This window comes from Dasypus novemcinctus, chromosome 10 (assembly GCF_030445035.2).
Source record: "Dasypus novemcinctus isolate mDasNov1 chromosome 10, mDasNov1.1.hap2, whole genome shotgun sequence".
In the NCBI taxonomy this organism is placed as follows: Eukaryota; Metazoa; Chordata; class Mammalia; order Cingulata; family Dasypodidae; genus Dasypus; species Dasypus novemcinctus.
The window spans coordinates 83,440,783-83,456,299 of record NC_080682.1 but is presented as its reverse complement, the minus strand read 5'-3'; the positions used below and the strand labels follow the sequence as shown (position 1 = coordinate 83,456,299).

General features: G+C 40.9%; 1 protein-coding gene and 1 long non-coding RNA gene across 14 annotated transcripts in view; one reads left to right on the top strand and one right to left on the bottom strand.

Annotated features, from left to right (window-relative positions):
• The window catches only part of LOC101420062 (zinc finger BED domain-containing protein 5), a 52,165-nt gene extending 43,052 nt beyond the window's left edge, over positions 1 to 9,113 (bottom strand). The window contains exons 1-3 of one of the 12 annotated variants that reach the window (XM_058305740.2): positions 8,758 to 9,113; positions 7,064 to 7,127; positions 3,738 to 6,023 (exon numbers count right to left, since the gene is read on the bottom strand). In XM_058305740.2, coding sequence (XP_058161723.1) covers positions 3,805 to 5,889 — 2,085 coding nt within the window. In that variant the 5' untranslated portion in view covers positions 5,890 to 6,023; positions 7,064 to 7,127; positions 8,758 to 9,113 and the 3' untranslated portion in view covers positions 3,738 to 3,804. The other 11 variants (XM_058305742.2, XM_058305735.2, XM_058305739.2 and 8 more) reach the window with 11 other exon arrangements.
• LOC111764129 (uncharacterized) lies at positions 9,055 to 15,267 on the top strand. 2 transcript variants are annotated; one of them, XR_009187641.2, is made up of 3 exons: positions 9,055 to 9,153; positions 9,460 to 9,593; positions 11,125 to 15,267. It is a non-coding gene; the product is annotated as an uncharacterized lncRNA (long non-coding RNA). The 2 variants fall into 2 exon arrangements; XR_011649797.1 differs by having other exon boundaries at positions 9,083 to 9,195; positions 11,125 to 11,513.
• The last annotated feature ends 250 nt before the right edge of the window (positions 15,268 to 15,517 follow it).

The following is a 15,517-nucleotide window of genomic DNA, read 5'->3' as shown; positions in this document are numbered from 1 at the left end:
TCTTATAGCTGAGGGAAGCCAGATGACATGTTGTGAGGACATTGAAGCAGCATGATAGAGAAGTCTATGAGGCCTCCTGCCAATAACTAGCCCTAATTTGCCACGTATATGAGTGAGCCAACTTGGAAGTGGATCGTCCAGTCCCAGCCAAGTCTTTGGATATCTGAAGCCCAAACTGACATCTTAACTGCAACCTCATGAAAACCTAAGTCAGAACCACCCAGCTAAGCCACTTAGAGATTGTGAGATGTTTGTCATTTTAAGCTGATGAATTTTGGGCAATTTGTTACATGGCAATAATTACCTCATCTTGCACAGGGATATAAATTTTCCTCCTTTCCCACCTTATCCCCTTTCACTAACTCCAGACCTATAACTTGATTCAGACTCTAGCATGCTCTAGGAAACAAAGTAAACTGGGAAGAGAATTATATGTCAGAAAGCAAGATTTTGCTAAAGTAATTAGCAAATGCTGGGGATTATGTGTAGAAATGGATTCTGAGGGAGCAAGACCCAGAAAAGAACATAATTTTAGACTGGGCTAAATTTATTGTTAGAACAGTTACGAGAGATTCTGGTGTCAATGTACTAGTCCAAATAGGAGTAGTTCTAGTTATGCTTAGATGGTTACTTCAAAACTAGATTCATTGGTGATTTAAACTAAATAGAGCTGAGTTGCCATAGATTTCTTAATATGTTGAAGATAGCTCCAAAGGTTTGGTTTATAGTATGAATATTTCACTTTACTGCCTCATTTTTTCAAGCTGGGAAATTCACTGATCATTTTTCATATGATTATGATTCTGCTAAGTTCTATGAATGTTATTAAAGAAGTAAAAGTCTTAGCTACAAAGAGCTTACAACTTGTGTTTACACACATGTGGTGGCAAGAATGACATGAAATAATCCTCATTAAGAAATCAAGGCAATTACAATTACTTAAATATAGGAATTAAAAATAGGAAAGTCCTTTTGGATTGGTCATATTAGGGGAATTTTCCTGTTTCATGCACAGGCAAGGATAACTGTCATTTGAGGGTGTCATGAGTATCACTTATTCCCCAAGTTATCTCTTCCATTCTTAAGTGGGATGCTACCATCTTTTTGAAGTCATTTTCACTTGTGTTAAGTTTCCTCAAAGGCTTCCCTCTAGCTCCAGATGGCATCTCAGGGATGTAGTGGCAAAAGAGGAACCAAAGGGCTTTGAAGTACACGCACGAGAGAGACTGACAGTGCTCAAGACTGATGGCTTTGGTTTTATTTATGGAATACGGTAGGACATTCTCAAGGGTGGATAAGATTTAAACATAAAAGGAAGTTTCTCTTTTGGAATTCAGTGATGGTTCTGGTAACCACAGGTTAGGGTAACCTAGAAATTGCTGTTTGGAATTAGATTGGGCTATCATCAAATAGGTATGAGACCCATCTTCAGGTGCTAAAAGTCCATTCTCACTAGCCATGCATGGTATATGTAGGTTCGTCCTGATATATCACACAACAGGCTAGCAGTTGGCATGAGAAACCAAGAAAAAGTTGGATAGGGTCAGCAGCAAGTTCTAACAGCATTTAGAGGCTTCCACCCAATGGACTTGAGCTTAAATGCAGGAATTTAGATTTTTGGAGGTTGGGGGGAGGGAGAGTGTGAGGTAAAGGACTGGAGTTCTCATATATCAAGTGGATGACATTCTGGACAGATGACCTAATCAAAGGCTCAGGCTCAGGCTTTACATTAGGAGTCTAGTTATCAGACTTAAACTGTAAGTCAGAGAGACACTGTGACATTATATGTGCTTTTCAAACTAGGGTGCGTTTTAATTCTGGGATTGACTTATGAGAAATTATACATCTTTCTGAAGAATTTTAGCTTGACAGCAATTAATCTACATTTTTATATTAAAACAAGCAGCATACTTTGAATAGACTGCAAATTTTGGATGAATTTGTAAGAAAACACATTATTTCCAAGAAATGTCCAGATTTTAGTAGTCTTAGGCTATACTCCCAAATCATTGTTTTGATACTTAGGTAGAAAAGCTTAAGCAACGACTGGAAAATGTATGATCTTTTCCAGACTAATTTTAAAGTAAATTCTGCTATTTATTGTGTGACCTTGGCCAAGTCCAACAACTATCTAATCTCACTGGGTCATTGTTATTGACAACATATGAAAGGTGTCTGACAAATAACAAATAGTGCTTAATAAGGTGACAGGGGAAAAAAGTGGGCTAGAATTACTTAACCCTGCTGGTTCGATTAGGACAGATCCTCAGGAGAGTCCACAAAGAATAAAAACTCAAATTAGAAGTGTGGAGGAGTCAAGTTTAACTCTGACATGGCTGGATATGGGAGGTCACTAATATGTGTTGCATAACTATTCTTGATCACTCACTGCTAGTTTTATAGACATTCATTTAATCTCCCTTATAGTCCTTCAAAGGAAGTGTAATTATAACTTTATAGGTAACTGAGGCTTGGGAGAGTTCAAATTACCCATAGTTAAATTGGTAGTAAGTAGTGGAGCAGGTACGGAACCTAAGCACTTTACTAGTATGCCTTAATGAGGTGTTTTTACTCCCCCAAATGGGAGCGATGCTTGAATAAGTGAGATTAAATAAGTAATGGCTATCTATAGCAGTTCTTAATTATAGGACCTATAGTAGTTCTTAATTATAGGAGTAACACAATTAAAATACTTAAGAACACTGAGTTGGTGACCTGTGTTGCATGACGTGAGATAGGAAAAACCTAGGGACAGGGAAGTCAGCAGTCTTTTTATAGCATTCCAAGAATTGGTAAGTTTCACTATTGTAGTTTTAGTCATCTTCAAGTACAGTTAAACCACATTAATTTACACTAAAGAATATGTAATTTACAATAATCTAGGTAGGAACTGAGAAAGAAACAAGAAAATCTCTAAAAATGTTTATACTTCCTCCCTTCTCCCTCAGTTGTTCAGCTCAAATCAAGCTGTGACATTCAACTTCTGCATAACTGCCACAACAATTCTAGCTAACCAAAATAAATGACATACAAACACAAAAGGGAGTATTCTGTCTACATGCAGAGTAAGCAAGTACAAGTCACCATGCTAACCAGTAAATGGTAGGAAATTCCTATTCCAATTTTGTTGCTTTAACAATACTTAATCCTTTATTGAACATCTATTTTAGTAAGGCCTTGTGCCAGATAATGGCGTCAGAGATGCATAAAACCCTCAAAGAGCTTAGTCCAGTAATACCAGAAATTTTGATGCCACCAAAGAATTTATAGTTGAGACAGACAAAAAATAAAGATGACAGCACAAAATAGGGTTAAAAAAAGATTGAAAATGAAAGTACCTAGGATTAATGAAGTCAAAGTATTGAAAAGTGGACCTAAGTTTGTCAGGAAGCAAGATGGAATTGGTTTTTGAGACCTGAAATTATGAAACAGCATGGTGCATTTAGGGAATGGCAAGAAGTTTCATGTGAATGGAGGAATGCAGGGCAGGCATGGCTAGAAAGATTAAGTAGGGATTAGATTCTGAAGAGATATGTTACACTAAGAAATTGTGACTTTATCCTATGGATCAGCACTTCCCAGTTATGACCATGAAACCCTTTGAAATTACAATGTAAAGAAGAAATACCAACAAGAACACAAGATATGTTTAAATTTTTGATTCTTTAGCTTTCTTAAAAATCTAAGAAGTATTAAAAAATTGGATTTTATTTAAAAAAACCTCAAAATATCTCAGATGAAGTAAATCATCTTTTATTTTCATGTTACATTTGGTTATCAAGAAACATGCAATACTCTCCAATTTTAATGAGAACAGTGTTTTTGTGTCTTTTTATCACATATCCGCTTAATATTCGGTGTAATGTTGCTCAATCGGATCCGCATATGAGGTGCAGCATCAAGTCTTTTCCTGTATTTTGTTTTTGTTGCAGCATAATACGAAAACCCTGTTTCACACAGGTGCATTGTAGCAAAAGGAAGAAGTACTCGAACTGCACGCCTTGCAATGCTTGGATACTCTTGAATTAAGCTACTCCAAAAATCATTTAGAGAAAGTTCACTGAAATTTTGTTTCACTTGAGAATCAGATGTTAAGTCAATCAGGCTCTCATAGTCCCGTGCTACTAATGAGGCTGGTTTGACAGTTACTGTAAATGGATTTCTAACCCAAGTATTATTGTCATTTGTTACAGGAAAATATTTTAACAGAGTAGAACGCAAACCCCTTAGGTGTTGCACAATCGCACTGCAAATATCTTTATCAACTGAAGAATTAATTTCAGTCAAAAAGTCACTGAGTGTAGGAAAACAATCAAAGTTTTCTTCTTCCACAGAAGAGGCCCAAAATTCCAACTTTCTTAACAATGATGACATTTTATCAAATACTGTAAAAACCGTCACATTCTTCCCTTGCATTGACAGATTAACCTCATTTAATTTAGTGAAAACATCTGCAAGATATGCAAGTCTTAGTAGCCAAGATGAATTTGTTAAACAATCAGACAGTCGAAAAGCAGAATCCATGAAAACCAAGAGTTCACGACGAAGCTCAAAAAGTCTTACAAGAACTTTACCTCGTGAAAGCCACCTCACTTCTGTATTGAGAAAAAGTGCTGTGTGCTGAGCACCCATTTCTTCACATAAAATTTTTAGTAGCCTAGATTGATGTGGTCGAGCTTTAATATAATTAATTATTTGTACTGCTTGATCTAGCACATTTTTCAGAGATGTGGGCATTATTTTAACTGCTAGTGCATGTCTATATAATAGGCAGTGACTACTGGTGCTTTCGGGTGCCACATATTTTATCAGGGTGACAGCATCAGCAATTTTTCCATCCATTGCCCTAGAAGCATCACTACAAACATCAACACATTTTTCCCATCTGACTTCATGTTTCTGCATGAAACTATTGATGCAGTTGAATATTTCTTCACCAGTAGCATTACTTTGCAAAGATTCACATAAGAGTAAGTCCTCCTCAATAGACTTATTAAACCTGTAGCGAACAAACACAAGCAGTACAGCAAGTCCTGAAACATCAGCTGATTCATCTAGTTGCAGTGAAAACCCATCACAAATCTTCAGTCTGCAAACAAGCTCTTCTTCGATGTCAGCAGCCAGATCCTTAATTCGACGTGCAACAGTACTGTTTGACAGCTGTACCGCGTCTATTTTTTTACTATATTGTTCATCAAACATCCGCATTACTACATCTTTTGCACAAGGCTTGATAAGCAATTCTCCAATGGTATGAGCCTCTCCACTCAGTGCTATATGGTAACTTACATTGTATGATGCCTCTGTCGCACTTTCATTATCCGTATTGACAATTTTAGGTGTTGGGGGTTTACTATTTTCAGGTGAATCAAGATGTTGCTTGAAAAAGCTTATGTCTTTGTCTTTATATGCAGCATGTTTAGTTTCCAAATGTCTTCGAAGCTTACTAGGGGCTAAAGAGCTATTTGATAAAATCTTTTTACATAACACACATTGAGCGTGAGGTGCATCTCTATTTCCAAAGTAAGTAAATCCAAAAGACAAATAACTTTCATCATATTTTCTTCTTTTTGGTTTCTTACTAAATGTTGTTATTTTGTTGGGATTGGACATAAATTTGACCCTAGAGAGCTCATCTTCTGATCTTTTAGAAACTGAAGGCTGCAACTGTTCATTTTCACTTTGTATTATTCCAACCTTTTGATCATTTGATTCAGACACAATTTGATAACAGAAAGATTCTACTTCTTGTTTAAGACTTCCTTCTTTCAGCAAGAGATCCATGGGCAATGAGTTTGTGGTACAAAACATGGTTAATTTAGAATAAACATTGAGTATCACAAATGTGTTGAAATTATAAGACAGGATACATAGAAGGTGAGCAATCATCAAAGAGATGATATATAGCAATACATCAGTTAATCTGTAAATGCTGCCTATGCATCAATGCGCAGATGGAACATCATGTTCGTGTATCAGATGATCTCTCATGCGACTTCCTGGTGCTCTCTGGTATGGCACACCTTTTCTTAAAGGTAGATTATCACATAAAAATAAAAGCTAGTAGTTTAGTAGTCTTAAACTTTTATTTTAAAATAAACTTCATAAAGAAAATCTATTGTTAGCAGAGATGTTTTTCTCAGAACACTTATTAATTTAGTGAATATGAATATTCTGTAAAACACAATTTGGGAACCATTGGGCTAAGAAATAATGAAGGGTTGAAAAGCATATTTTTAAGGAAGGGACCTTGAGGAACATGTCCCATACCAGGAATTGGCAAACTTTTCCTGTAAAGAGCCAGAGGGTAAATATTTTCAGCTTTGTGGGTCATACAGTCTGTCCTACTCAACTCTGTTGTACTGTGATGGCAGCCATAGCCAATATAAAAGAATGGGCATTGCTGTGTTCTAAAATTTTATTTACAAAAACAGACAGCATGCCTATAGTTTGCTGATCCTGTCCTATGGTATACAGTACCATGGAATTTCTTTTATCTTTTTGATACATACTGCTACTGGACGGATTATTTGTTGATACTATTATACATCTAAAGGCTTCTCTCAGGGCTAGCAAAAACTCTGATGAACTATATTAAAAACATACCAAGTTCATAGTTTTGCAAGATAGGGATAGGGAATTCTATTGTAGCCTAAATACTATACTTACCTTGGAAAATAAACTGTAGACCAAAAGTTAGCTATAATTTATCTGGACTTAAAATTACATAAATATTTACATTATCCAAATTAAGACTCATTTAAAATCATGTATATTTTTCCTGACTGCTCTAGACCTAAAGAAAGCAGAAATTCTCCCTTTATTGGTTTATTCTTTATATAATTAAAAAAAAAAGGCATAATTAGGAGGAAGGTTAGTGCAAATTTAAGGGCCTTTAAGAATACCATTAGCCTTATAAGTTAGGCCATGAAAATTCATCATCTATCTTAATATGGCTATTTTAAATTTAAACTTTATGATTTAGCTACAGAGTGAGACTGCATTTTTATGTCAGATCTTGAATCAAAATGGTTCTCCTATTAACAGGCAAAGGATAAGATACCTGAAATGAGAAGCACTCCCTCTTGCAATCACACTCTCCACCTTGGCAGCTTGAAATGTAGAATCTTCAAAAGAAGAAAATTAAAGGATGGGGTGAAATGGGAGTAACCAAAAAGCCTAGAATGAGAAAAAGCATTAAATTTAGACACTGGGCTAACAAGCAGAACTAACTAAAAGCCTCTAAGATGTCCATCAATTACAACTTATTTTAGATCCAGGGAGTGGAAATGATTTCACTGAAGTGCAGATCTTGGACTGAAATAGAAGATGCCTAGCACGGCAAAGATGGTAATACTTTCAACTGGCATAACAGTCTGGCAATTTCATTCTTTTGAGGTGTTCTCTCCACCCCCTGACTTCACTGAAATGTATTTTTTTAAACTTTCAAAAACTAAACCTAATTTTAAAAGTATAGCCACATCTTACTGAAGGTAACTTAAAATAAATAGAATTAATCAAGATGGACACAGTACATAAATGTTTTTCCCATAATCATTTTTGTTCCCTCAATAACAATCTATGATTACAAACCTTTATTGAGTAAACACTCTTTATAATGTGCCAGTAACTGTGCTAAGTACCTCATATTGATGACCTCATTTAATCTTCAAAATAAATGAGTCAATAACTATTAATAACTCCATTTTAGACATGAACAAACAGATGGAGAGAGATTAAGTCACCTGTTAACAGGGTTTGTAAGTGAAGACCCAAAAACAGAATTCCCAAAATTCTAATGCAGGGTCCACATTCTTAGTTATTACTTTTGTGTTCCTGAATACCCTTAATTCCCCAAGCACTAAAAACATCTGGTACCAGGAGTTGGGCAGTGCAGAGAGAAAAGGATAAACAATAACAATGGATTACAACTGTCAGAAAGTCAAGGGTCTCAACTTGGCAGCAGCAGAAAACCCTACTTCTTCATTACAGATCAACAGGGAACTTCGTGAAGTTTCTGGTTCACATAAAAGATTAGGATCCCTCTCCCACGCTGTAAGAGGACACAGCAGTGGAAGCTTTGTTTTTAGGAAGGAGGGCCTCATTCATACCTCTTCAGAGGTACTTCCCCCAATCAAAGGGTCAGTACTGCCCTTTGAGTAAAGTTTCCATTCCCTGACAATGGTTAAAAAACAAACAAACACCACCAACAACCAAAACAATCCTTATCTTTCGTCTCTCGGGGTAAAACTAACAGTTAACACAATGCTCTATCACACCCTAACACAGTTCCAGCTTTAACAGTACTCTTGGGAGGAGCGCAAGGTAGGAGTGCAATCCAAATATAAAGGCTAGGCAGGAGGTGGATACGGATGCCCCTTTCAGCACATTAACGCAGTTTTAAACGGTCACCCAGAAATAGCCCGGGTCAGGTATCCCTCAGCATTTGTCTCATGTGCGTACCGTCCACGGATCGCTACATCTCGGGGCTCGCTTCCTGTTAGAACCCACCCTCGCCTCAGAACTCTCCCACGGGCAATCGTCTTATCTTAACAATCCCATGAAAACGTCTCAGCACCCAACACTATGACTCTACGTCATCTCCATCGGCGATGGAGAAAACGGTCTTCTCTGCGGCTGGGCTGCAGAGCAGCGCCGCCGTCCCCAGCTGAGTCTGCAGCCGCCATTTTAAGCAGCTCAAGACAGCCGCCATTTCAGAGCGTACCACTTCGCCGCGGCGGCAGCTCTGCTCCTCACCTTCACCGAGGCCTGAACATGGTCAAGAGCCAGTCGTCGCGGACTGGGGGTTGGGGGATAAGGAGGAGGAGGGGAATGGAAAACAAAACAGAGGAAAAAAGGATTCGGGGACTGGGTGATGCTCTCAGTTCAGGGATATCGCCTATACCACCTCCATAGACATCCGATTCGCTGCTGGCCAGGTCGCTTCTCTGAAGATAAATTTAGCACTGTGGAGCACCCGAACGCTACAGTCGCTACGGAGGGCTCCCCAGCCGTCCAATCAGCGCCAGAGTTGCTTCTCGCCACCAATCTGCGCTGAGCAGCAGGGCGGAACTAAAGGAAAGCACCAGGCTCGGTTGAGGCGCAGCCCAGCTGCAGCCGCCGCGCTGGATTAGCGCGAGCTGTGAGGCCGAGGTTAGTCCGTTGTGAGGCGGTTGATCTCAAACTTCCGTGGACGTAAGTCCGCTGGGGTGCTTGTTTAAAACGCAAATTCCTGGGTGGTGTCCGATAGAATTTGTGATCCTGCAGGTTTGGACTGGAAAACAGGAAATTGCATTTTCTTAAACACTGGCGCTTTGCCCAGGCGGGCGTGATTTGTGAGGATTCGTAGTGCCGCAGAGGAACGTGCAGAGCTGTGCTTCTACAACCTCTTTGTTCCCCGACGTCGCCTCCCGGGGCCAGATTACGCAATCACCACCTCTTCGATGTTTCCTCCCCTAGGAATTCGGGAAGAAAACTCGCCCTCTCCTTGCCTTGCCCATTTCCTGACCAGGGGCCCTCGCCGGCCAGCCTGGCGTTGGGGCTGTACCGTCTCGGGTCCGCCGGTTCCTCCAGACCTCTGGGGTGACCTCCAGGTAGGGTTGGGGAGCCACCGTCTAGCAATATGTAGGGAAGGCGACTTCTCCGCGGTATTACAGAAAAGATGAAAGAGTCAGCTTTATTACTTGTCTATGCACCTTCTCATAAATGACACCGTCACTGAAGAAAAGCCTTGTCACCTCTGGAATACACATTTTGCGAGCTGCAGATTTTGGGGTTTTGAGCCTTAGTTTTTAACCACCTTCTCCCCCGCTTTTTAGAGCACAGCGCAAGACTGAGGTCTTGAGTTCTTTTTTGTGTGAGATCCATCTAGACAGACACCTGGAGTCTTTTTTTTCCAAACTGGCATTTTGAAATAAAAACAGTTCTTGAGGGGAATTTGTTAAAATATGGCTAGCATTAAGCAGTAAATGCCATTGTTTTCGCAGTATTTTTGCTATCCGAGGCACCATAGGAACGGCTAAATGAAAATTGAATTACGTTTTCATGCGCCGCACTAATGACAGGAATTCCTAGCTTGTGGTCTAAAGCAAGAGTGGCTTTTTTTGTTGTTCTTAAAAATGTAAGACTTCAAGAAGATGCTTAATGAAGGGCAGGTTATCAAAGACCCGATCTGCTTCCGTAGGTAAGCAACAGGTGGTAAAAGAAGCCTAACCCCTAATTTAACAGTTTTCAGGACTTCATAGACAATTTCCTAGGACTGATAAAGAAGCCAACATTTGGTCCTAAGCTTTAAACTCATTTTCACCATCTCCAGGTCTTTATAATAGGCTGTCCATATGCCCTCATTATTATTTTAAAATTATTCCTATTAAGTGTGTTTCATTTGAACTTTAATCACAAAGGTGAAAATCATTATTTTGGGGACTTGAAGAGCAAAGAATTTAATTTTGTAATTGTAGGAGTTGCCTAAACTTCATAAAAATATTGGTATAATACCTCATTTTGTAAATGGTTTATATTTCAGAAAAAACATCTCTTATATATGCTCCCAATTTAAACTTCACACATCTGGTGTACATCTTCATGAATTGGGAAAACCCAAAACATTATACTTAGAGAAGAATAGTGTTTAAACACTTTCAGCTAAGATAAAGTGTACGACTTAACTTAGGTCCTAAAATCTCAAATTTTTCTGTAATTGCTTTGTCAATAAATTATTATTGACTGTTGGTTGATGAGATAAAGTAGAATATAAAGACAATGTAGAACTCAACTAGACCAATGATGATGTTAGCTAGCATTTATTCAATAATAGTATTTGGGCTGGGGCTATTTTATGCACTTAAATATATATGTATATTAGAGAGGTTGAACTTACAAAACAATCATGCACATGTATGAAATTCCCGTACAACATCCCTCCACCAAGAAAGTACATATTTGCAAAACGTTTGTTAGAGAGTACTAGATAATATCATCAGACTATTACCACTAACTATATGGGGTATATAGTGTACATTTGGTATATTTTTTCCATACCTCCCTATTATTAACCCAGTACATCTTTGATGTTGATAAATTCCACAGAAATAAACTATTAATTTACTATCTTTTTTATTAAAGGTTAAAAATTGTGGCAGACATGGAGATGCATCACCCAGACTCTGGCTGTCAGCTCATTCAAGGTCTACCTCAGCTACAGGCTCATATGCTTCCTTTCTGGGGCAGCCCCCATCTCTTAATTGAGCAAGGGAAGGTATAAATGGCTCCAAAAGGCCCTGCCTTAAGATCTGCCTCTGGCAAACCTAACTGCAACAAAAATTAATTCACCTAACTAAGGTGAACAGAATTGCCATCTCAGGTCTTCTGCAACAAATGAGGCTGCAAATTTGGAGTATCAGCGGAAATTTTTGTCACTATCCCAGGATGATTTTACTTGAGCCCCAGGTGAACTGAGCTCCTTTTTAGTGATGAAGCCCTACCAACTAATCCAATATATTACTGTAATATTATTTACAATAGTTTTATGCCTAATTTATACACACACATGCACACACACACAGCTTGTAGTTCTCCATAACCAGCATTGAACCTAATCCTAGCTCTTTTACCAATGAGCTTTGGGAATTTGGACAAATTACTTACTTCTCGATGTTGTTTCCTTATCGGTAAAATGGAAATAATCATCTGATAGAGTTATTGTAAGGATAAAATGAGTTAATACATGGGGGGAGAGGGGGTGAACAAAATGGCACCAGAGTAAGGAGTTCCAAGAGTTAACTTATCCTACAAGGCAGTTAATAATCACCCAGAGCTACCTAAAGCACCTGTTGGGGGCCCCAGGAGACCAAGAGAGCATCCTGCAACATCTTTCAAAGAATGGAAGGAAGAGACTGCCCATCTGCAATGAGAAATTGAGTAGAGCGCTTCACACTGCAGAGGCTGGTGCTCATCCTCCACTAGTGATGTAAGCCACTTTGGGAGCTATCCCAAGGCTGGAGATGGATGTTCCATTTCCCAGAAACGGGAGGAAGATACAATTGGGCACTGACCTTGGCTTCTGATTAATAAGTTCAGTTGGCTAAAGTACAGTCCTAAGAATAGCTACAGTTTGGACCTGTTCAAGTTGGAAAGAGGTTGATAGCCTCATTTTTAACTCCCCCCTCCCCCCCCCCGGAAGTGGGGCTGGTTGAAAATCACAGTGACGGTAGGGATGGGCTTCTTTCCACCCAAGTCAGAAGGCAGCCCTATCCTAGGCTCTGGCCCCATCTGTGGCAGGGAGGGAACTGTGGGGACCAGTACCACCTCTGGGCAACTGCAGGCACTTTCAGCTGGCAGAGACAGAACTATTGGACACCTGGGGCTCCATCCATATACCCCAGTAGGGTAGTAGGGGAGCTGTGTTTGCTTGGCCTCTCTGGGCAGAAGCTTTCAGCTCACACAAACTGGTTTGTTGAGCACCTTTGATTCCATCTCCTCCCCTCCACCACTATAGGATAGGAGGGGGCTGGTGTTTCTTCAGGCTCTCTGGGCAACTGCAGGTGCTTTCAACCTGCACAGATTGGATACATGGACACTAGCTCCAGCCCCAACCTAATAGGATAGAAGGGGAGCTGTGTTACATCAGCCTCTCTGGGTCATGGCAGGTTCTTTTGGCCTGCATGGACTGGACTGTTGGATGCCTGTGATTCATCCACCATCCAATAGGATAGGAGGGGGCTGGTGTTTCCTCAGATTCTCTGGGCAACTGCAGGTACTCTCAGCCCACACAGACTGGACTATTGGGTGCCTGTGGCCCACCCCCAGTCCCCAATAGGATAGAAGAGGAGCTGTGTTTCCTCATCCTCTCTGGGCAACTGCTAGTTCTTTTGGCCCACATGGATGGGTCAGTTGGGTGCTTGTGGTTCCATCCCCACCCATTAAAAGGCAGAGGGACAATATTCCCATAGCTTCTCAGGGCAACTGCAGGTGCATTTAGCCTGCATGGATTAAATTGTTGGGCACTCTGGAGGGTTCATCCCAACCCCTGGCAGGGGAGGAGAGGGGCTGGTGCTACATCAGTCTAGCTGGGTAACTCTGGTCAGTTTCCTTGCCCACACCTGCAGCTCTATCTCCACCCCAGGCAGGGGAGGAAGTAGGAAGTTTCATTTGTCTCTCCAAGATAGGCAACCATAGATGGTCTGGGCCTGCATGGCTTGGATTACTAAACACAACTGCAGCTCTGTCTCTACCCCTGGCAGAAGGGAAAGGTGAGAGAAGCACCACTGGTTCTTGGGGCAACTCATGGAACATTAGCCTCCAGAACTTACAGTACCAACTACATCCTACTACACAACCAGCAAGGGAGAAAGGTTAAGGAAGCCCTAAACTAAAGAGAGAAACTGTGCCCAGAATAAATATGTCTAGTAAGCCAGATGCTAAGACACCAACGAAAAAATTATAATCCATCCTAAGAAATAGGAAAATATGGCACTGTCAAAGGAAAAGATAAGCCTCCAGATGACATAAAGGAGTTGAGACAACTAATCGTAGATGTGCAAACATCTTAATAAATTCAATGGCTACAGAAATTAGAGCTATAAAGAAGACACTGGGTGACCACAAAGAATAATTTTAAAGCATACATTAGAAAGTAGCACGTCTTGGAACAACCAGCAAAACTGTGGCAGAGTAAGGAGCTCCTAGAGTTAGCTCCTGCTACAGGGAAGTTAGCAAACACTCTGAGCTCTCTGGAGCTAGCTGAAGCACCTGTTTGGGGGTTCCAGGAGACCAGAAGAGCGTCCTGCAACATCTTTGAAGGAGTAGAGGGAGGAGATTGCCCATTTGCCAAGAAGACTCGTAAGTAGAGTGCTCCACATTCCGGAGGCCGGTGCCCATCCTCCACCAGAGGCACAAGCAGCCACAGGAGCTGTTCCCTGGCTGGAATTGAAAGCTCCACTTGCCCAAAAAGGGGGAGGAAGAGACGGTTGGGCACCAGTTTCAGCTATTGATGAGGAAACTCAGTGGGCTATAGTATAATCCTGAGAACAGCGAAAGCTTGAGCCTGTCCAAGTCAGAAAGAGGCCAGGAGCCACCATCTTAACTCTGCGCCTGGCATGAGGGGAAGCGGGGCGAACTGAAAATCCCAGTGCTGGTGGAGACTGGCCTCTTCCCATCCAGATCATATTGCAGATCTAGCCTAGGCCCCAGTGCCACCTCCAGCAGCAAGGAAGCTGCAGGGACCTAGCCAACCTCTCCAGGAAATTACCTGCTACGCCAAGGAGGCCGGTGATTATCCTACTCTGGCAGCATGAGTCGCCCCAGGAGCTGTTCTGTGATGAGAATAGGAAGCTCCATTTCCCAGAAACAGGAGGGGGAGACGGTTGACTATCAATTTCGGCTACTGAATGGGAGACTTGGCTGACTAAGATAACCCTGGGAACAGGGCGGTGTGAACCCACCCAAGTTAGAAAGAGGCCAGTAGCCACCATTTTGACTCAGCCCCCAGCCTGAGGGGAAGCTGGGCTGACTGAAACTCTCTGTGTTAGCAGGAAGCTGTTTCTTTCACACAGATCAGCCTGCAACCCGCCTAGGCTTCAGCCCTGGCTCTGGTGGGGAGGAAGCCACGGAGCCCTGCACAAGCCTATATAGGTAACTGCAGGTAACTTTGGCTCGCATAGACTGAAAATCAGAAGTCTACCAGGGCAAATGTGGTCCTCTTGGACCCACTGAATAAATTGCTGCCCACACCTGCAGCTCCATTCCTGCCCCAGGCAGGGGAGAAAGGGATGTGAAGCTTCATCATTCTCTCTGGGCAACTACAGTTTAGGTCTGTATGTGGATTATTCCACAGAGCTGTGATGCTGTCCCTACTCTTGGCAAAGGAGAAAGTTGGAAGAAGCTTCATTGGTCCCTGGAGCAATGAGGGTGGCTTGAGCCTCCATAGCTTACAGCACCAACTACATGCTTGGATCCTACTGCACAATCAGCACGGGAGAAACGATAGGAAGCCCTAAACTAAAGAGAAACTCTGCACCCAGAGTAAATACTCTAGTAAGCTGCGAAGACAGCAACAAAAAATTACAATACACACCAAAAAATAGGAAGTTATGGCCCAGTTAAAGGAACAAGATAAGCCTCCAGAGGACATAAAGGAGTTGAGACAACTAATCATAGATGTTCAAACAAATCTCCTTAACAAATTCAATGAGATGGCTAAAGGGATTAAGGATATTAAGAAGATACTTGATGAGCACAAAGAAGAATTTGAAAGTACACACAGAAAAATAGCAGATTTTATGACAATGAAAGGTGCAATCAATGAAATTTAAAAAACATTGGAATTGTATAAAAGTAGATTTGAGGAGGCAGAAGAAAGGATTGGTGAGCTTGAAGAAATGACCTCTGAAAGTGAACATACAAAAAGACAGATGAAGAAAAGAATGGAAAAAATTGAACAAGGTCTCAGGGAACTAAATCACAGCAAAAGGAGTCCAAATATGCATGTCATGGGTGTTCCAGAAGGAGAAGGGAAAAG